Raw genomic sequence first — 23,499 nt, 5'->3', positions numbered from 1 at the left:
ATATTATGTATTTGTGAATATGATTTGTATATGTAACGGTAAAGACGAGGAATCTGTTATGTAGGTGACTGGAAATTAGGGTGAGTGTATACGTTTCTGCCACTATTAAGGTAGTTATTGCTAGTCAGCACCATGCCGTGCGATGATTTGATTTCAAGTACATACACAATGAACATTTAAATTATATTTTCTTACAATAATAATTGAGGTTATACATATGTTAATCACCTTCCAAGAATTAATATGTTGTAAGCGAATTTATGCAAACGTCATTGCACTCTAGTGTGAAGTCAAGATTTTTATCATTTCCTATGAGGATTTGGCAGATTCTCAGTCAGTGACCCAGTAACCAACTAAGTATGTCAGATAATTAAACTCTAAATGAATATTTACAGCTGCTTACGTTTACCAGGAAGTTGCCTAAATAAAGCTCAAGGTGTTATTTACATACACAATAATTTATTGTTTCTTACAATTTAGTGAAGCTAAAATACAAGTTGTTGGTTGATTACAATTTGAAAAGCTTTAAATTTGAATCTCCCAGTGATAGATCAAGTGAACAAAGCTTCCTCTTGCCTGCAGCTGTAACGTTAACACACCCATGCTAGCCACTCGTGCCGTGACGCTGTTCACTTCGACATGTTTAGTTCAATTACTCAGAGGAAACAAGGATGGTTCAATGGAAAGGATATTCGTGGAAATCACAACGCAGGTATCCTTACAACCACAATATATATTAGATAAAATTATAATATAAATCGCCATATTGAAAAAAATCTAGATTAATCGTAACTTATCATCTTATGAGATACACTGTAATTTATACTGAATGTTGTAACTATTGGAGCGTTTTCCATTGTCATAAAATATTGTGGATGAAAGAAAACTGACCACTTCAATCAACGTCAGTCTGGTCTGTAGCACGCTACATTTACTAACTTAAAAAAAAAGTTGTTTTTCTAGTAAAAAAAATTAACACTCACTCCGTCAACGAGCTCATTTTGTGATACCACTTACTTACAATACCCAAAATGTTCTTAACACTTATGAGCTTTACTTACATTTCATTGACAAAATTCCTAAGTGAACCGGACAATTAGTAAGTTGTAAGCAAGGAACGCTCCATTTCCTAACATATGGCTATTGTACAGTTTTACAATGCAATTTAGATCTAGTTAAAGTACAAATAGTTTAGGAATTACATAAATTCAATTGATGTAAATTTAACTAATCTTTAAACTTCAACTAAAGGAGTGTAAAGATATCTACTGACACATCAATGTAAAACAAAAAATAATTTTGCTCTTATAGAAAATGTTTCTTATTAGATAAAAACAGAAACTATATTTGCACAGGGGAACCGTGTTACTTAGATGCAATAAATTCGCATTAAAATTACCAGATACGACAGAAATTAGGCAGATCCTAGAATGACCATGAACATTTTTACAATCTCCAGTAAATTTAGTTTTGATGGGGATAACAGAGGATTGGGGAGCGGGGACAAGGGATAGGGAAGGGGATTAGAGCCCGGGCTGTGGCGATGTGTGTGTGTATGTTTTGCTGACGTCACAATTGACTCATCACATGGCATATTTCCTCGTCCACTCACGAGCTAGTTCATTGTACTTTTCTCTGTCCGTTTTGTAGATCCTAGCAATTTCTGGCACCAACGGGTCATCTGGGTTTGGATCGCATAGGAGTGAGCAGATTGAAAGCAACACTGGAAGTCAAAATATCATTTATCAATTTTAGATCTTCTAAAAAGTTATCCAACAACAAATATTTTAGAGAACACGAATCAGAAAAGAGAGGATTTTTTAAAATATTACCTTTGGATATGGTGAGTGCTGGAGACCACTGTGAGCGCAGAATGTCAAGACAAATGGAACCATTACTGTTTATGTTGGGATGGTAAATACGTGTTGTGAATGCAACTTTTGGTGGTTTGAATGGGTAGTCTGTTGGGAAATGTATGGTCAGAAAGAATACTCCTCCTTGATAAGGACTGTCAACCTGAAATGATAAAAGTCAGACAATTAATAATTGTTCTGAATCAGTATTAGCATTTCTAAATGCATATTTTTTAACAAGAAATAGTACTTACTGGACCCATAATTGTGGCTTGCCAATGGAAAACTGAAAACATAAAAAATAATGATTTTAGAACAATGTTATCATCATAAAAACATGTTTGTAGAAAATTTCTAGTAAATTAGAAGGTTAAAATAAAATTAAGCAAGATCATTGCTGCCCAAACAAGGTCATTGACATGAATGTCAGTTATAGATCTATGTCCAACACAAAGAAAAACTGTGCTGTTATCTATCATTTGTCCTGTTTTTTATTTTTATCCTCTATGCATTTAAGAGAGGAAAAAGTAGGTTGCTACTTTAAAACATAGTAACTAAGGGTTCATTATCCTTTGTGCATAGTAGCAGCATACCATAGAAAATGTCTACATGGATATGAGTCATTCCACAATGAATAAAAATATGTCTGAGTCAGGAAATATTGAAGAGTAACATTATACTATAAACTAAAATATGAATGCAGTGCCAGTCGTCTCATCGATATGAATACTCAGCTACAGGCATGCCTTAGTAAAAATCTTCCTGACCCATTGCAATCATTAAAACACAGTGGGTGTTTTGAAAGATTAGCATGTTTACAGAGATAAAACTATTATATTATGATGACTTAAGTGATCAAATAGCAATAACAGTGAAATAATTCTGAGCAATAGTTATTAAATTAATCATGAAAACATTGTGATTAAGATCCATTTTAAATGAAATAAATTCATACACAAAATCAATACTCCAAAATGAAATGAATTGTTCTGCTTCCATGACACTTCCACAGTATTATTATTATCCAACACAATGAGTCACAAAAAATAAGTAGGCTGTAGATCAATAGGTACTTACGATCTTCACCGTGTGGACCTGCAGAACATTGTGCTGGTGGATCTCTGCCCAGATCTTGTAATTCCTGAACAGTAAAACAATATCATGTGTACACAACAACATAGGAAACACAATACCATGACGAGAACATGTCACATCATCACGTCGGAAAATAAATGGGGGCTGAACATATTGTACAAAACGGCTGCATCGATTGGTGATCGATGCTGTTTCTTTCACTAATCATTGCTATTCACCGAAATATTTCACATTTCCACGGCACAGATGAGTTTCATGACAAGAAAACCTCAAAATTGGCACATAATTCCGACATTTTATGTACGCCGTGTGCACAAAATTGTCACCTACTTATACCAGTAAAACACCGTTATCTCGTAGAATATACACTTTATACAAAATAGATCATCCACCTAATGATTTCAATAAATCCATCACGCACACGGAATTATCCAGAAGAAATTTCGATAATAGGTATTCACAATGACGAAACATTCACTACGAAGTCTGATACCATTTTTACAACACTTCATTTGATACTGCATTAAATTATTAAAATATAAGTAGTAAGTAAGTAAAATACCAATACGTACCCTATTAATTCGTTTTAACGCCATTTGATTATTTTATGATGGAATAAACTGACTTTCAACTAGACAACGAAACTGTGAGCCAAGGACCTTTGATTAGAGATTGCAAGATGGCTCCCGTCTAAACGCAAAAGTACCACCTAAGTCGTTTTATGTAGTAATAATGAATTTCTATCGCCGAGGATCAAACTTTAAACGCTTAAATAAAAAATAATAATAACTTATAATAAGAAAAAATAAGAACTAGAACAGAGCACGGATTGTAACAAAATTATACACTCTCAGCAAATGGAGAACAGCAAACAGGAAAATCGACCATTTACAAAGACCGTTCTGAATTGCATAGTTTTTAACGTGTAAGTGCCGTTTATGGTTGTACGATTTTTTAAATTAGTTATTTTAAGCTTGTAATATTAGACTTTTGTATATTTCATAGTCAATCAGCAACGTCAAAAGAATATTTTGACTAATAATTTACCTAACTTAAATAATTAAATAAATTATAGGTTTTTGTTTTTTGGAATGATAATGATTATTGATTTTTCGTTTTTTTATTTCTTATGGTAACACTGATATTCACAGGATGTGACGTCATTGACTGTAAAGAATTCTCCGGGGCGCTATTTTTGGATTATTTGTAGATATTCATTACTGAAGTAGGCACGCCAGCTATTTTGAAGCACATTTTTACATAACTTTCTATGAAACATTGCGTTTGTTTTCTTTCGCCCTACTGTAACATAAGATTTATTTTTTTAATTAGCGAGGCTTTCGTGTCCCATCCATACAGTTTTTGTAGGTTACAAATTGTTATTTGTTTCGTCGTAAGAAGTCAAAGGTACCTTTGTATAATATGGAAAGTATTTCAAATTGAGATTAGGGCAGGAGCTGTTCTCATGTAAGGAGATCAGCCAGCTGCACTCAATGCATCAATATCCAATTTCCAGACTCCGGGTTACTTTGTTAAAGTTTCTAAAACCCAAAAAGCGATTTCTGCCAAACCCGGGATTCGAACCCGATACCTCGTGCACAGCAGTCGCGACCACTAGACCGAGACTGGAAGCTGACCCCACAACATAGTTGGAAAACGGCTCGGAAGATGAACAAATGATTAGTGCAATTAATATAACCAGTGCTACAAGTTATTTCCTGGTATACCTAGTATCGGATTTATACTATTTATTTCTATTCTTGAAGTCTTGAAATACAAAAGGCGGATTCCATTGTAGCTTACCTCATCATCATCCCTTTCTTTCCTGCTATGTATCCCACATGGTGGTAGGGTCAGCTTTTCTATTTTTTCTTTTCTACGTGATAAGTCTAAGACATTGCTTTTGGACCCCGGTACTCCTTCATATCTTTCACAAGTACATTCTTCCATCTAGTATTGGTGTGACCTACTAGATCTTCGAGCGATCTCTACCACATCATCATCCGTTGGCGTTCTGCTTAAGAGTCTCACCATACGACTATAAGACACCACGTCTAGTCATGGGCTTTCAGATATTCCCCTTAAGTATAAGGGGAACATGAGGCTCAGAAAACTGTACTCGTAAACTGCCATTAGAATTCAGTAAATGTTTTAGTTGACTCGAATCTCTATAATATTAAACGAAACAAGATACTGAAATTGGGACCAAAATTTATTGAAAAGGCTTTTATCTTTAGGGCAAGACAAAAGGCAATACTAAAAAAAGCTTTGTACACTTCTTTTGTACAATATATTATATTGTGTTCAGTTTTAATGTGCAGCCATTCTGCAGCTATGTGGTTTAAACTAACGAATCTTAATTATCTGTGGATTGAACGGTTTGACACTGACAATACAATAAGCTGACCATGTCATGACGTTGACGTTTGCTGGTTTAAAAAAAAAGTAGTTTATTTGGGTTCGCAAGAGACGGAGGCTGTGTTGTTCAGTTTTTGTGTGTGTGTTTATACGTATTTTCATTTTGCTGTGATTATTAAATAAAACTTTACACTGTTTAATCAATACAGCTTGTAATGCCAATTTATTGTAATATTATCAATTTATAAAATGCTGTCAGGTGTTATCGTATTTTGAGGCTTTTTAAAAGTGTTTTTACGAAACAACATTCTAAAATGACTCTTACTATGACAAAGAAACTTAGCGAATGCCAAGCAGAAACAGTTCAGTTTATGCAAATAGAAAAAGTAAGTAAAGAATTAATATTAACTTAATATCAGTTTATAGTACTATAATCATACCTTCACGAATTACATAGGTAATTTATCAATAGTTTTCTGTACGTACGTAAAGCTGACCAAGTTCTATGGAACCAATAAAAACCCTAAGACGACCCACTGACCAAAAATTTCAATTTCTGTAATTTATTGGAGGTAGGTGAAAGGTTTAGGTAATCGAAAATAAAATCAAATAGTGCATAATAGTTTGAAGTAATCTATAAAGCATTAAAAATAAAGTACTAAAAATACTTGAAATATTTGCCTTATTAATTAAAAAAAATCTGCATTATTTGGATAAATAACATGTTATCCTGGGAATTATATAAACGCATGATTTCCATCAAATAAATACTACCACTCACAATATTTTGTATAAAATTTACCCAAATCAGATTATAAAAGAAATGTATAAAATTTATAAAAAAGAAGAAATGTATAAAATCATAATATTTATGTTCTTTCTGTTGAATGTAACATAATTGAGTACTTCAGCTCAAGTTTAAGTGGTGCTTTTCAGTTAAAACTACATTCTGGATATGAATAACAAACACTTGCATTAAAAACTCTAGTAAAGTACAAGCTTTAATAAAAAATGGGTATATGTATAGATTTACAGCCTTACTTATAAAAATCTCTAATCACCTTCTAAGCAGTCTGTGGAGATCTAAGGGGGAGGCCTATGTTCAGCAGTGGACGTCCTATGGCTGAGATGATGATGATGATGATGACCTTCTAAGCAACATTTTAACTATTAAGTAGTGATTAAATGTTCGTTAAGACATGCTTAAGCAACATTTATAAGTAAGAATTTTCTTAAACAGCCATTAAGTATTACTTATTATTTAATTCACGTTTATAAGGCTGCTAATATGTAGACAAATTCCTTTTTTTTTCTCTAGAAAGCTATTAAATTGATCAAGTTCCAAACTTAGTCATTGTTCCAAAGTATGTAGAATAGCCTCACACAAATTTCTTTCCGATTAATAATAATCTGGGACACCTTGTACACAAAGCTGCAACATAAACTATTGATTAGCTTGTGTAATGAGTGCTAAGACAACTTATAAATTACATTACCCATTTACTTACATATTAATAAATACACATACATGCTCATTAAACAAATTTTTACAATATCGGGAATCAAATTGGCAGTGGCAATTGGCATTGGAGACCTTTGAGACAGAGATGATTAATCCTTTTAACTTATTTAATGACCTTATTTTCTTTAATTTACTTAGGCCAATGCAAGCCATAAACTACTCTGATTAAATTATTTTACAGTTTTATTCTATCTAAGAATTGCCAGGAACGTTAAAAAGCCATTCCGGCTTTTTAACGTTGAGATGGTGTATTGTATTGTGTATGGTGTATCCTATATTGTTTTCCAGTGTACAATAATTAATATTCTTGTCTACTTATTCTATTCTTATTTGTTTATAGGTTGAAGATGAATGCAGAACAGAGAACTTCTGTCAAGGCAATGGCCTTCTGCGAAGAGGGAAGAAACTGGAAGACAATAATAACTTAACCAAAGAAGAAGAGGAGTATATAAACTATAGGCAACTGCTCAAATACGAGCAGGCACCAGAATATATCAAACACAATCAGTATATCAGAGATGGTTACAGAAAACTATTACCAACTAAACTATGTTGGGAAAGGTAAATGAACTTCTAATTATTTTATCCAAGTCTTTCAGTACTTTTTCAAGCAGCTGTTCACAACGCGTTTTTAGGGTTCCGTAGCCAAAATGGCAAAAACGGAACCCTTATAGTTTCGTCATGTCCGTCTGTCCGTCTGTCCGTCTGTCACAGCCGATTTACTCGGAAACTATAAGTACTACAGTGATGAAATTTGATGGGAATATGTGTTGTATGAACCGCTACAAAAATATGACACTAAATAGTAAAAAAAAGAATTGGGGGTGGGGCCCCCCATACATGTAACTGAGGGATGAAATTTTTTTTTCGATGTACATACCCGTGTGGGGTATCAATGGAAAGGTCTTTTAAAATGATATAAAGTTTTCTAAAAAACATTTTTCTTAAAGTGAACGGTTTTTGAGATATCAGCTCTCAAAGTCGTAAAAAGTATGTCCCCCCCCCTCTATTTTTATAACTACGGGGTAAAAAATTCTAAAAAAAATAGAGGTGATGCATGCTAATTAACTCTTTCAACGATTTTTGGTTTGATCAAAGTATCTCTTATAGTTTTTGAGATAGGTTGATTTAACTGTAATTTACGGAACCCTTCGTGCACGAGTCCGACTCGCACTTGGCCGGTTTTTTTTTCTTTATAATCATAAAGACACGTATTATTACTATAATATTTGACCAATTTGTTGAGTTCAAAAAACTCTTAAAAATTATTTTTGCTGATCTGGAAGCCTAACTTTTGTTGAACTTTTGAACTGTCTACACAGTGCTACCAAAAAAATGATCTGTAATTTTTGTTAAATAATTATGGCAGCAATATATGTGCATTCATTTTTTAGTTAATCTTCTGCTTTTCCCAGATAGAGAAATCACAGATTCATATTTTGTAGCCCTTTATAATCACTATCCTGCCTCTATATCTGTGATCCTCATCTAGTGCTACCATTGATGCCTCTCAATCCCAATGTATTTAAATCCAGAGCACCTACATCACAAACATCAATCTGTCAGAACATTATTATGTTCTAATGATGCACCATGATTACAAGTTTCTCTATAACACACTGTCATTATCATTACCTGAGAAGTCGTAACGAAAGTTGAAACTGTGTACAACATATAGAGTTTCATGTTATATACTGTTGCATCATTATAAAGGAGCTTAGTAACTATTCTAGCTTGTTAAGAAATAGTGCGATATATTTTTCATAACTGTATGTCCTCATTACTGATCCATTGAGCCGTGGAATTTGAACATGCGTAGTTCGCTAAAAGAAGTATTTACATTCGAAGTGGTTTATCTACTTCCTACCTACGTTCTTTATTTAAAAATAATAAAAGGGAAAGGAAATAAAGGGGTCCAACTCAGCGAAGGGAAACCGCAAAGTCTTGACAGTTAAGGCAATGAGTAAGGAGGTACTAATTCCCATCCAATTATGCCCACCCGTTAATATCTGTAACAAATACATCAGGTTTTCATACAATCATAATATGAACTTTGATACAGGTAACAAACTGCGAACAACGGGACCATTTCACGTGTCGTTCTCGTGCCTTGCGGGTAAATTAAAATTTGTATAGGTCGAAATGAACTAGAAAACGGTCGCTGACGTTGATTCGCGTCAACACTGTTCTGTGAACAAAAAAGTTTTTTTCGTTAACACATTCGTGAGAAGATTAGTATTGTTTGCCGTCTTAATGGCCTAAGATCTCCCCAGTCCGAAGTTTTTTAATTAGGTAAATGTTTTGTTTGGGCAAGCAAACAATTCGTAGTGTTTGTACCTACCTAATTCATTATTTACAAAGGACCACAAGCTATTTGAATTATTGTTGCATTCAAATTATATGACCTGTAGTAAATTGTTTAGTTTGAACTTAACCTGAACATGCCTGAACTCTCTAGTTTGTGTTATGAGGAAACAAATGACATACAATGAATTCGATTTGTATAATTACTTACCTACTTATAGGCCAGCTTGGTCTAAGTCACCCGTATTATTTTTGGCAGATTCTATTTCAAGGGTAAAAGTCGAAGAAACATCCTGTTTTACTATTTAAATCAGTTCAAATCTCTGTTAACCAAAAATAAGAAGAATTAAGAGGATATCTGATGGATATCTCAATCAAATAAGAAGGCCTGACTGTACAAAGCTCTTTCATTCCTTTCTTCCAAATACCCAAACGATCAGACAGTTTGTATAATTAAATAAGTCCACCATTACATACCTGTGTATGTATATCAAATTCTTGTGTCCTATTTCTTCTTATTCCCAGCTTGATGCATTCAACTTCTATCAGCAATGTTCACAGAACGTCACTTAATCTGACTCTAAAAAAGAGCACAAAAAGATTTTCCTCAGCTATTCAATGATCTTTCGCAAACTTTCTCTTTTCATAATCACCGTAAACCGCCTAAACAGATACATTACAGTAGGAACAAGGGAATTATGTAGATATAATCTGAGTACTCACTCGTGGAAATCAGAGTGTAACTGTATAATGAAGTTTCGTGTATTGCACTGCAATGCAGACATTGTTGGAAGTAATTGTTACTTTATTACCTATTTGCTGCACTTGAGTAACAGTAATAAAGGTAGGTATAGGGTGAGGAAACAGAACTAGGAACTGTCTTGGTTATGTAAAGTACCTTATCCATTTATTGACGTAGTAAAATTAATTAATGATGGTGTCATTAATTGAAACAAAATTAACCTAGCTTGTGCGCTAATTCTATTTGAAAATCCGTAACGCTTCGAAATATGTATATTGCTATGTGTCGCCAAAATATGAAGATCCACAGAATAAATCCATGGCCCACTAGCGTAGGCTTCATAGTCACATAACCTTGTGGCCTTTACCAGTCTGGGCTACTACCTATTACCGGACCTCTGCCTTCTGAATCGAAAGATTTGCGTTTTAAGTTAACGTCTCATGTTCTTGACATATCTCTTACGTAAAGTGTGGAAGTACGCCCAGCAAAGTTATTTTCTTACCGGTTTTACGTTTGAACCACTGCATCACTAACCGGTCTCATTTAAGGTCGAATGGGTTACCGGTGATTATCTTATTGCATGTCAGAAATTATACAAATATGTAGTTCTTCGTGTGATGAGAGTCTACTGCTCTATACTTACCTTTTGACCTATGTATGAATGTAGTGGAATAGTAAATTATGCGTAGGAAGACTGGCATATTGACTTACAGTCGATAAACAATGATTTGCTCGCATACATAATGAGTGTTTAACCTCCTAACTGCCAAAAATGTGCTATTATGCAATGCAAATTATCCTATTTGAGGTTTCCTCGTTCCAAATATGACCGAGTTTTAATTTTGTTTTAGCATATTCTGGTGGACGAATGAGACCATGAACATATGGACGCACATATTCGGCTTCTTCTTGCTATTGTTCCTGACCATCAACGATCTGGTCATCATAAACATTCATGCGACCGTCACGGATAAGATCGTCGCCGGGTTATTGTTTTCATGCTTTCTGGTAAGTTATAAGAACATCATTTTTTTCACATTATTCCTCTTGTTTATTATCTTAGCTATTAAGATATGAGTTTCTGTGGTTGCCGGAACTAGCCTTTAACGTTATCTAACCACAGTCCAAGATTAACATTCTTTTTTACACTTACATAAATCGACTCTTACATTGACCTACCTTATTTCATTGAGCTGTGTATTACATGTTATAACCAACACATTACATAAGTTTCTATTAGAAACATATTCGCTATTGAAATATGTCTTGTTCCAACAAAAGCATAATGTATGAAACATCATTTTTCTTTTGAGCATAGTGCGTCACTTGAAGAGCACAAGTCTTGTTTATTCTAACTTACAAGGTTTGTTGCCCCCTCCATCAGTCCAGTGTAGTTTTAGCACTTACAGCGGCCATGCGAGTATCATAATATATTATTTCCATGTTGTTCATGACGTGGCCATTACGAAATGAGCTGTACACCATTGGTCGTTGGTCGACGTCTTGAAAGTTTGCGCCTGAGATGTTCGACCTGCTTTTCTCCCGTTAGTGAAAGTACAAAATTATAAAAAAGAGCGTTAATAAGCACCAGCGTTGCTCAGAGTATAGTGCTGCATTTGCATGCTAAAATATATAAAAGTATTTTTCATTTTCATAAAACATATTATTAATTCCTGATAGGTCAGGGATTTGTCAGCATAATAGAATTAGAAAAGCAATTCATATTTTTATGCTCTGCCAGTCAGGAAATATATTCAGTGTTTATCACAGTCTTTGAAATGGCCAGAAATGAAGAGAAAAGTAGGAGACTGATGATAAAACTTTTTATTCGGATGTAGTTTCTGAGTGTGCAAATGTCTCGTTGAGATAAACTTCCTAAAAAAAAATACCAACTATAATATCAATTAAACTTTGTAAAGAACTTTCCAAGTTGGCTGCTGCATGTGATGATGAAGATTCTATCTTATCTGTCTGCTTATGAAATACTTTCACTGACAGCGTTCATAACATAAGCACTTGTCTATAGGTATGCTATGTTCACAATGTGAATTGCATGTTATTGATACAGTTTACCTCAGACTTTCAATTAAAAACTATTTTTAGTTACCCTTGAGATCTATCAGGTAAAATATTTACGTGATGTTCTCTCTTTAGTTAAATTAGTATTCCTTTAACACCTTTAATAAAAATAAACGTCGCAAATTAATATATGAATGTTTATAATTCATAAATAAATAATTATGCAGATTTTATTACGCTTGAAATCATCATACACGTGATGCTACTTGACATAGAAAGCAGACGTTTAAAGTCTTTAACAGATGCAGTAGGTCATTCATAGAAACAGGTTATTATTGTGTGAACGAACCATCTTTCACTATTTATTTACCATGCGTTATATCCAAGGTTTTATTGCATATCATTAACAAGTACTTCACAAAGAAACGAAGAAAGTATGGATACGAGAAATAAATGTCGGAATCCGATGGAAAGTTAACTGAGAAAAGAACAAATTGTTGGTACAGCAATAGCAATATGAATAAGAGAATGCTGGCCACAATTTTTTATAGTTTTATACATTCATTCATGGTTGAGTGTCCAAGTGTAGATGTTGTCTACAGCTGTGGTCGGTCCGATGTCGTAACGTTACGAACGAGGCTGTTCATGGCATGATGTTTGTAGTGGGGCGAAGACGCAATCTCCGTGCTGGTATTAAAACAAAAAATTGTTTGTTAGGCTTTACAATTATTGTTATGTCTGACAAATGAGTCTTTCGCAAAAAGAGGCCTGTTTGTTTTTTTTATTTCCGAAAACGTAATTTCGAAATTCTACACAGATTCTTAAAGCTGACTCAGCAAATTACTTCTTTCTTAGGTAATCCTTAGGCGCAATATGACAGCACATTGATTTTCATTTAGAAAGCTGCATATTTAATGGCACTGAGCGAAGCCTGTCGTTGCTTCATCGATTTTCTTTCCAAGTATTCATAGAGTTTAATTATAAATCTATGGTTCCGACCTTTTGTTGTGCCATTAAATTAGGTATTATCTTTATGAGAAGGTAACTTGCGGTTTCTCCCAACTAGTTTTCTGAACATAACTTAAATCACCAAATAGGTAGGTCTGTGTTATTGTATTCTTTATGATTTTTGCAAGGTTGGAAAACAAAACAGACTTTGTGCTTCCACATGAAATCTAAGGTTTTGTATCCATACGTATCGGAAGGATTTACAGATTAATGCATATCTGATAAGTAGTAAATAAAATTAAGGTTATCGCCTTATAATTATACGCGAATGAGGACAAAGGCACCTAAGGGGGAATTATATTTTTTATATGTGCATAAATGCTTTTATTAAGATTTATAATCCATTAATTGTAGTTATAATGAAATACCAATTATTGAAAGTTTTATTATTGATATTATAGAAATAATTATGCACGTAGCACTTGGTTTAGTACTTAGGTAACTACTGTTTAAGTTGATGCAAAATTCAAGGCACACATCCTACATCCTACATCCTACATATCCTACATCCTACATATCCTACATCCTACATCCTACATATCCTACATCCTACATCCTACATATTCCTACATTCCTACATCCTACATCCTACATCCTACATCCTACATCCTACATCCTACATATATTATAAACGTGAATGTTTGTGAGAATGTATGGATGTATGTTTGTTATTCAATCACGCAAAAGCGGCTGGACCGATTTGATTGAAATTTGGTATGTAGATAGGTGATACCCTGGATTAACACATAGGCTACTTTTTATCAATACACCACGCGGGCGAAGCCGCTGGCGGAAGCTAGTAAGGTTATACATTAATGGTCATAAGATTTAATAAGAAATGATGTTAAGTAGGTTAAGGATTAAATATAATTATTTATCTTAATATTCATTAATAATGTTCTGATGAGGAGTAATGCAATTATACGTAAAATGATTACTAGGATAACGATAAACGTAAGATTTGAAAATATAGATAATTTGGTAATTTCCGATATAAGTTTAATTTGCATAGGTAATTTTATTGCAGAGAATTAATTAAGTACTACGAAAGTTGCCTATTTAATTAGGGTTGCCTATTTTATTATTTATTTGGGACTTACAAAATTATAGTTCCCATGACAACCATTTACTTAAATCTGCTGATTATTTAGAACAGAACATTCAGTTTCAACTTTTTAATTCCCTTAAGTAATGCTGGCGTCGTACGCTACGTCGACTGAATTCCATAAATAAGTAGATGAAGTTAAGCCAACTTATAGATAAAGTTTGGTACTAACAACCCCATATTTCAGCACATAGTCATAACCAGTTTGCCATAACTATTGGTAATGTGTTGTTATCTTCAATTGGTGTTATTCCATACTTGGCTTAGTGCCATGTTTGGCAATTCTTGGAATACTCCGGTTTAACGTCTAGTAAATAAATTTTTCAATGACCATGAATACGAGTATTGAAACCTACATTTGAACGGTTTAGGATAAAGTGAAATTATTAAATACATTTTGTAAATGGACTTTGGTTCCGTCTTGTAATAGTAGCATTGGACTGTAAATTGATTTGGCTACCGTGCAAAAACAAACAATTTGATTATGCACGGTCGATTGTTTCTTATGCGTAAACAACCATTTGGAAAATACTTAGATGTAAACCCTTTTCACCAGTTCGGAACTTAAAGCAACTCTCGAGTCTCTGATCTTCAACTAAAATGAGAGTCGACTCTCAATTTAGTTGAAGTTGAATTCTTTATTCAAAATCTTTTTTTTTCTTTTTCCAGGTTTGCATGGCGCTATCAGCTCTGTACCACACATTCTCTTGCCGCTCAGAGCATGATTACAACACATTCTTGATGTACGACCTCTTTGGTATCGCGCTCTCCTTACTGGCCATCTACACATCCGGAGTTTATTATGCGTTTTGGTGTCATTCAGTAAGTGTGGACTCGCCTTTATCACGCATTGTACGCAGTTGTTATGAATTCCACGTGGCTTTGTGTTAATGTTTATGTCGCGTGTTCGCGTCAAATATTCAAGCGTAGGATCGGAAGTGGGCTATCCGAGATTTCGATGATTTATTTTGAGAAAGTTTTGGTTTCAAGTTATGATTGTCAGTCCCACTTTTTAAAATTGATTGGCAATGGCTAAGTAGCTAAGGAGTTTGAAGTGCTTGCTCAGCTCTTACAATCTTACGTATGAATAAATTAAGGTTGAAAAAAAGGCTGAATAAGTGTACAACTCGCAGAACAAATAAAATTTATGTTATCGTTCATAAAAAGTGAGTAATGCATCACGATTCGATTTGCTACACGACGAAAACTGAATCGATTAGAATTCTATTCGCAGTATTGTTCCGGATGATTATTGTCGAGTTATTCGATAATAACATTTTATTTTATCTCACGATATGTTCGCTGACTATGTATGTTACGTATTGTGAGCGTAGGAGCTTGTTTAGAGTTCTAGACATCTATAGTCTGTTTTTTAATCTCGTAGACTAAATTGACACTTGCAAAATGTCAAACTTTCTAATAATTTTGCTAGCTCTGTGGTGCAGTGTTATACTTACGATACCGGTTCGTTGAATCGTAACTTTTTATCTATAATAGACGAATTTAATATTCATTCAAAGTTTTATATTTAAAATTCACGTACGTACACATGGCTGTACGACGTGCTACAAACTGCCAGGGATATCTGACCACGCAAAGCCATGCGTAATCATCAAGGATAAGCCCATTATTTCAGGATGACTTATTGTAAAAAGTTACGATTCAACGTACCGGTATCGTAAGTACAACACTGCACCACAGAGCTAGCAAAATTATTTGGAAGTTTGACATTTTGCAAGTGTCAATTTAGTCTACGAGATTAAAAAACAGACTATAGGCGTTAATCTATGATGCATACTTGCTCTATGGTTCTCGTATTCAAGTTTAAAAGAGAAAGTATCAGTTTTGAGCGGTTCATACCGAAAATATCACAAACTTGTGCGTATTTGGACTTGGTTTATACTTTCACTGAGACAACGTCTCAATTGCCGTAATTTGGGAGTTTAACTGCTGTATTCGATTTACTTCGAGTTATCTCGGAAATGTCAGCCTTATGCCCTTCTGCCTTCATAAATACGTCTGATAGTCTTTGCTAAGACTCAAATCAGCAATCGCTAATGATAGCTAACCCGCAAAAATTAAAGATCAAACACAAATGGTTGTTCAGAATAATACAAAAGGCATACATTAATTTACTGCCAGCAGGCTTGTGATAATTTTCTTGTTTGTAAGAAAACGTGAGTTACTAGTTTAAAGCACTTAACACACGTCACATTACGCGAAACACAGATTCTTACATAATCTATTAATGAGCTTAAGCTTCACGACTTTACATTCATATTCTTGTGATCTCAAGCTTAGTTCAGATATAAGAAGGAGGTATTGTAATTCATCCTGTCAGTCCAAGAATGTCCTAGAAAAAGGAATCCTTAGTCTCCATATAATTCATTTGTTTTTCTTCTAAAAAGAATTTCATCCTCCGTTATTTATCGGAGTTTTCGAAGTGTGAATGAATTTTGTCGCTATGGGTATGCAACAGAGCCATTACTTGAGAAAGTGTTTATGAAAATAGTATTTAATAAGTAGTTGGGTATATAAAATAATATGAGATTACACGGCAATCACGCGATAGCTGGTCACCGCAGCGTTGATATAATTACATTTTTAATTACTGTAGAATTATGATTTCTAAACTAGCGCCTTCATCGTGTCCAAGTGTTTGTGAAATATGCTGAATCATGTTACACATTGGCAACTTTTATAATCGCACACTTTCATAGAAAACAAAACAGTGCGTTTTTTTTTGCAGAAGGAGGTTTTACACATAGATAATCCTGCTTCATTATAGTAATGTCTGAGGGGTTAGAATTTCGGGTGTTACCATTGTGCGGACAGCCCCGAGGACACGGTGGACCACACAGTCCAGGTGTGCCCCGCATGGGAGGGGCACCGCCGGGTCCTCGTCGAGGCTTTGGGCGGCGGCGACCTCTCGCGTCCGGCCCTGGTTCAGGCCATGGTCCGGGGCGAGAGGGAATGGGATGCCGTCGCCTCCTTCTGCGAAGCGGTCATGCTCGAGAAGGAGGAGGCGGAACGCCAGAGAGTTCGCACCTCTCATCCCGGCCGCCGCGCTGGACCAAGTAGACACCATGGGCGCCGGGTGTCGCGAGATGACTCCCGGCCACCGTAGGCGTGGGTCTGTGGGCGGTGAGTTCGGGTGGCTCATCGCCCCTCTGTCTGCTTAGACGACAGACCCGTGTCGACGGCGCGCGTTGTTCCACGCGCTCCTCAAAGAGATGTCAGCAACCCCAGCGGGGCCCAGCAGGGCCAAGGCCTGCCGGGGCTGCGGGTTGTTCGAAAGAGATACCGCGGCCCTGGTACACAAAAGGCCTATGACGGAACACGACGGTTTTTAGTCAGTAAGAGTCTGACACTCCCTCACCGCTGCTAACCCACAGCGGGAGGGGTCATTTGATGATTTTTGACGTCGTTAAAAAAAAAAAGGGGTTAGAATTTTTGATCAGTGAATTATTCTATTTATGTTCTTTTTTTATTAAATACTTTATGCACGTTTTGTACGTTAGGCGTTTTCTACCATTCTACCTCAGAGTGGTGATGTTTTATAGCGACCTACCTAGGTACTCAATTTAACTGAGAGCAAATTTATTGATTTCAATTTAACTGAGATTTTAATAGCGGTAACTATAAAGTAAACCGTCACAGTAATCTTGAAATAAATCATATATTAATTAATTCGTAGACTTTCTTTCGTAACTAATTTAAGGTCAAGAGCAGTAGTCCCGGCACACACGATGCGACTCAATGAGACCTATAAGTATGCACATAGGGTCCCCACTGTTGTAACCGGTGTTGCAAAACAAAGCGCCAATGACCTTCTCATACCATCCGAGTAGTTTACTCGAATTTAAATTGTTGTTTAACATATTGTCGCGGTTAGTTCAATTATGTTAGGTTATGTTAAGAAGACCACCCATAGGAAGTGTACAAGATTAGAATCGTAAGATCGATTTATCTGTATTTATTTTAATGTAATTGCTTCTGGTAGATCGATCCCATCCGTATTCAAGATCAAAATCTTTTCATATGTTTATGTGTAATTCTGTTTGAACCCAAATCTATAAGGTGGACGAACTATCATTATATTTGAATAAATATTTGTAATACTCCAATCCGTATAAGTTAAATGTAGGTGACCGAAAGTTAACCTCAAGTCTGGAAAAATACCTACTTGCAAACGTATGTAGATTTCCCCAGGATTTAATTAAACGAGTTTTTCTTAAAATAAATGTTTGTTACCTATGTAGTCTTTTAAACGACCAGAAAACTGTTTTATTGATATACTGAATTATATGAATGTGTTAGTGATATTAATTAAGGGTGCGTTGAATGCAATCAGATGAGCATTTTACCAAATTGTTAGAGAGAACAACGAAATAATGATCTGCACCTGTCCACTATAATTCTTTGTTCTGAACAACTTAATTCTAAACAATTAAACGACAGCTTTTGGAGATTTTAACTATTCTGCTTATGTTCCGCCGCACTGGGAACAAAACAAAATTGCAAAAGTATACCTTAAGACCTACTTTAAAACCTATCTGTTGTTACCGACGACTTCCTAACTCCTTCATCTTGAAATTCCAGGAGCTAAAGCAGTTCTACATGACATCAGTGACGGTGATCTTCGTGGTGGCGATGGTGCTACAAGTGCCGCGCCTGGGTGTACCATACCCGGTGAAGATGTGCGTGTTCATCGGCTGGGCAGCGTATGGTGTGCTGCCCACGCTGCACTGGACTTATACTATGGGGGGCTTTGAGAATCCTATGGTTCAGGTTAGTACGAGCTAGCCTATTTTTCTTTAGTTTAGGCTTTTCTAGAGATTTAATAAGCCTCGTCAAATTCAACTGATGACATGGATTTCTAGTAAGGCAATAGCCCGGGTTGCCGTACCAGACACAGCTGTGTTTTTTGAAAAAAAAAAAAGACCTGTGAAGTGATTTTGGCTTCAAATTCAACATGGACTCAGTTGCTCGTGTGTGAAAAGAGGCTTGTTTATACATATATCGTTTATGTATTGCCTTGAGCAGTAACATTCATTTCTAAATTACGTAATATCTCAGTTAAATATTTATCTGTCCTTAGTTTTATTTTATTTTCATTTGTAAAGCGAAGAAGTAACTAAGTTTTTTTTGCTTTTTTTTTCAGATGTTCTTCCCTAGAGTGATAGGGATGTACGTCATAAGTGGGACAGCGTTTGTGATATACGCCTTCAAGGTAAGCTAAATATAACTCTTATGAAATTCTTCTTACATTACAAAGAGGGATCATATCTTGTCTAAGCGCAACCAAGCGTTTCAAATAGGTAGGCAGTGTTAATTAAATTTCGACTTTAAAAGCAGAGTAACATGGTTCACTTTCGTCGCAGAGAAAAGTAATTCTTAATGTATTTTTGTACTAGCTACTTGCTTTGCTACCTAACCCTGGTTTCTCAGTGTTCATTGACCGCAATGGTCATCCGTACCTTAAATGTATGTAATTGTATGTATGTCACCTCTGTTTTACTGTTTGAGAACGTTTGAAAGTTTCTTGACTTAAGAATTTGGTCAAAAGGTGTAAAAATAAGTAATTCGTAGTGGGAGCGGTTAAAAGGTCAATGTTGTAGTAATTGTATTTAAAACAGTTAACAGTAGTAGAATTAATTGCTGACAAAAAAATACTTTTTTCTTGTGTATATTTTTTTATCATTGACATGTGGCGACATACAGTTCTATTCTTAATTCGAAACTACCATACTACAACTAGGTACATAGATATTACATAAATTTCATTGAGCAAAGAAAAGTGAAAAGTGTATTTTAGAGAAATTCATACGATTTAAAAGTTTGAGAAGGCCAAGTTACCCGTGGTTAAACGTGATTAAAATTAGGTCCAGTCTTTAATGCTGCACTTTTGCAATAAATGCCAGCAACATCAAACTAAAACATTAAGTACACGAGCGTATATTCTAGAACTGAATCTTAAGGACATGTGACCTTAAACGACCAGTAATTGCTTGATTGTTTTATTTAACTATATTTGTACAAAACAAAATTATTTATTAATTCACATTCTTTGGAATAACTTTTGACGCAATATGTTGATGAATCGCCAATTTACGCGATATTCTGGCGACCTTGTACGAATGTTGGGACGCATTGGAATTCTGGAATATTCATTTTCTTTTGTTATTTTTTGTAAAATCCAACAAATAATATATAAATTTTATTTGCAATTAAAAATATGGCTCGATTATTGTTTTTGAATTGCAAAATAATTTAATTCACATAGCGTTGAACCTTTGCTTTCACATAATATGATCTGAAACTGTAAGGCCTTTGAAATAATTTTTCACGAATAGCAAATAATTTTAAGCCATGCCTGTTTGTTTCGATGTTTCAAGCAATGAAACGATAAGCGTTTATACATTACTTTTCTATTATTTATCCTATTCTATGTATATGTAACATATATTTTAAAATAGAATCTTTATATTCTAGGTGCCAGAGCGCTGGTTCCCAGGCAAGGTAGACTACATAGGCCACTCCCACCAATGGTGGCATGTACTAGTGCTAGGAGCTTTGTACTACTGGCACAACTCCGGCATGATGTACGTGCAATACCGCATGAATCATGGCTGTGCTAACACTATGCGGATCTTCTAAACAGCTTCAGTCTTATGAGGAAATCACCCCAACCAATGAGGACAGATCGGAATTCAGTTAAACTAATTAACCTCATGGTACAACATGGCTGGTTTACCGCATAAGCTACAGCTGTGTCTACGAGGATCTTGGAATCACGCTATCCACATGAAAAAATCTCCCCATCTAATGATGACTCGTAAGAATTTAAATGATGCGGGTTATGCCCCATCCTCTCATTATAGTATTCCTTAATCTAAAGGTGCTTGAGGCCTTATAAAAAAATACTTGTATTAAAAATTGTTTTTAATTATTAGGCTATCGTTAATCTGCCAGTTTGAGCGGAGATCAGAACTAAAATGTTTCTGACGTGTACTTTAAAATTAATAAAAATACTCATAAGGCTCTTGAATTACGTGAGTCTGTCTTTAGGAGGTATGTTTAAAATACAATGTGATAGACTACTGCTCAATGTACAATCTCTTAGATAGAGGAAAAAATACCTAGCAAAATTTTAAATCGGTTGTGCTATCATAATTATGAAAGGTAATGTATTTTTATTTCGTGATTTAATTATTTAACTTTCTTTTATTAACTTAAAATCTGTTATTAACTTTCAATGTAAGTGACCATTCCACATTGTTTACAAAATAAGACTGAGATGGGTCCAGTTACTTTATATACTTACCTATATTCGTAGAAAACTTAATTTCTCAATAGTTATTGAGTTACCTTTAAAATGATACAAAATAGTATTAATACAAAACAATTTATAATGCTCGGTGTCATGACATGTAATAGATCTGATATTTTATTTAATTTTGTTTATTCATTATATTTCTGTAATAATAAATGTTCTTTCTGTAATAATGTAATGTTTTTTAAAAATTGTGAAAATTATGAAGAAAAATGAGTGGCCTAAAAGGCCCAACAATATATTGTATTTTTATGTTACAAATTAAATGTTAAATCATTGTTTTGAAAATTGTTATTTGTCGTAGACTTCTTTACATCTGTGATTCGTTAGTAAACAATGTTTACATTTATAATTGTAATGTTACTTATTATTTATAAAATTTCAATTAAGTAATTGTTATTGTTAGATTATAATATCATCTTCTATGGTTTGGTAGTTGGGTATTGTATGATGAAATATAAATTATTTAAAATTAAATTGTGTTTTATTTCTGGTCTATCTTTTATTTACAGTCTACTTGAAGAATGCATTATGGTAATCTTTAAAACATTTTTAAGCAGGTATTTTGCTTTAGCTTTTATTACCCTACCCAATATAAAAAGCGAAAACTAGTATATCCAAAATGTATTTATTTGTTTAAAGTTAATATTTTGCACTCTGACGAAAAGATTCTTTGTATAGTCTTATTAACGAGGGTAAAGCGAAAGCGGCAAAATTTATTGAGACTAATGTTCTTCCGGGTAAAAATCGTGTAACAATACCGACATGTTGAATGTGAGCAAATACATTTTCTTTACAACGCCATCTAGTAGTTAGTAGCTATACTACGGGCAAACTAGATTGCATCCAGGTCTTGTAAGGTTTTGCTATTGCACAATAGATGGCGCTAGCAGTATAAAAATCAGTTTCAGATGGAAATCCGTTATTTAAATCATTTTTTAAGGAAGCTGAAAGTTTGTTTTCTTGTTTGTTCATTGGAAAATTATATAAAATAATAATTTTGTTTAATAAGTTTTAATGAAGCCAGAATTTTATTCAATAAGTGACAATCTTCTAGCAGTCGGGTGAAAAATGACGATGTTTAGATTTGAGAGTTTTAGTTTCATTAAAAATACAACAAAAATACTATGCTATAATATAAAATTTGTGATTAATGAATAACTTTTAATATCACAAATTATAATTTACGTCTGAATCTGTGGTCTTTCTCTGAATGTTTTTCAGCGTGATGTTGATGCTATTGTTTATATGGGGCAGTTCAGTAGTTATTTAACACTTATATCTACATACTAAACAAGACAGACATACTCCAGGCTGGCATTGAGAAAAACATATAGTACTACTATTTATATTATGTCAGAAGTAAAATTCCTGTCTACTAATAGATATTATAAATGCGAAAGTAGCTCTGTCTGTTACGCTTTCACGTCTAAACCACTGAACTGATTTTAACAAAATTTGGTACAGAGGTAGAGGAGTTGACCTTGAGAAAGAAAATAGGATAGTTTTTATCCTGGACTTTTGAAGAGTCCTCTTGGAAACGCGATATTACCGAACTCGGCGCGGTCGAAGCCGCGGGCAGAAATCTAGTCATTTACTTATTAGTAATTAGACTCATTTTTTAAAACTTTTTTTTGTCATGGTCATATCGTGTAGTTTGTTAATAGTAGATATTAGTTTAAGTTCTTAGCTGTCGCATTATGGTATACCTTGTAATGATAGTTTAAGGTGTTTTAAATAAATAAATAAGACAGGAGCAGGAGGATAATTATTATTTTATAAATTGGTAGGTACACAGAATGCTTTTTGAGATTCGTTAGTAATTAGATCGCTTATCAACTACTGAACTAACAGTAATAGTAACAGGTGTTTTTTTGTGGTAAATAGTTAGTTTAAAGGTAATAGTTTCCAAGCCAATCAATGCACAAAATAATTAAATTCCTATCCAATATTTTCCAACAAACAGCATAACAACAAAAACTCATTTCAAACATCTACAAACAAACAATCCAATATCATAGCTGAATACTCAAAAATAAAATTGAAGAGCTCAACTCACTCAAACAAAATAGTGATTTCACATATCAGCGAGTACGTATCCTTTTAGTTGTTGCATAAATGAATACTGTCAGCGGACATATTCGCGTTCACACACCG

General features: G+C 34.4%; 2 protein-coding genes across 2 annotated transcripts; one reads left to right on the top strand and one right to left on the bottom strand.

Moving 5' to 3' along the window:
- Positions 1–439: 439 nt before the first annotated feature.
- On the bottom strand, positions 440–3,845 carry LOC124629492 (ubiquitin-conjugating enzyme E2-17 kDa). The gene is made up of 5 exons (XM_047162872.1): positions 3,521–3,845; positions 2,931–2,994; positions 2,108–2,139; positions 1,833–2,016; positions 440–1,723 (listed from the first exon to the last, which is right to left on the bottom strand). The coding sequence occupies exons 1-5, from the start codon at positions 3,542–3,544 to the stop codon at positions 1,584–1,586; spliced, it is 444 nt and encodes a 147-aa protein (XP_047018828.1). The 5' UTR covers positions 3,545–3,845; the 3' UTR covers positions 440–1,583.
- A 1,534-nt stretch (positions 3,846–5,379) lies between these two features.
- On the top strand, positions 5,380–21,819 carry LOC124629976 (progestin and adipoQ receptor family member 3). The gene is made up of 7 exons (XM_047163660.1): positions 5,380–5,692; positions 7,169–7,389; positions 10,726–10,882; positions 14,676–14,828; positions 18,609–18,797; positions 19,171–19,239; positions 20,502–21,819. Exons 1-7 carry the CDS (start codon positions 5,621–5,623, stop codon positions 20,664–20,666), a joined length of 1,026 nt encoding a protein of 341 aa, XP_047019616.1. The 5' UTR covers positions 5,380–5,620; the 3' UTR covers positions 20,667–21,819.
- Positions 21,820–23,499: the final 1,680 nt, after the last annotated feature.

This window comes from Helicoverpa zea, chromosome 4, assembly GCF_022581195.2.
Source record: "Helicoverpa zea isolate HzStark_Cry1AcR chromosome 4, ilHelZeax1.1, whole genome shotgun sequence".
Taxonomy (NCBI): Eukaryota; Metazoa; Arthropoda; class Insecta; order Lepidoptera; family Noctuidae; genus Helicoverpa; species Helicoverpa zea.
This window is presented reverse-complemented; position numbering and strand designations above follow the sequence as displayed.

Excerpts from the sequence above, each read along its gene's own strand:
- LOC124629492 (XM_047162872.1), bottom strand. The coding sequence starts at position 3,544 with ATGGCGTTAAAACGAATTAATAGG. Across the intron at positions 2,140-2,930 it reads AGGTCCACACGGTGAAGATC|TTTTCCATTGGCAAGCCACA; the intron begins GTAAGTACCTAT and ends TTATGTTTTCAG. Across the intron at positions 1,724-1,832 it reads AGCACTCACCATATCCAAAG|TGTTGCTTTCAATCTGCTCA; the intron begins GTAATATTTTAA and ends TTTGACTTCCAG.
- LOC124629976 (XM_047163660.1), top strand. The coding sequence starts at position 5,621 with ATGACTCTTACTATGACAAAGAAACTTAGCGAATGCCAAGCAGAAACA. Across the intron at positions 7,390-10,725 it reads ACTAAACTATGTTGGGAAAG|CATATTCTGGTGGACGAATG; the intron begins GTAAATGAACTT and ends ATTTTGTTTTAG. Across the intron at positions 14,829-18,608 it reads ATGCGTTTTGGTGTCATTCA|GAGCTAAAGCAGTTCTACAT; the intron begins GTAAGTGTGGAC and ends TTGAAATTCCAG.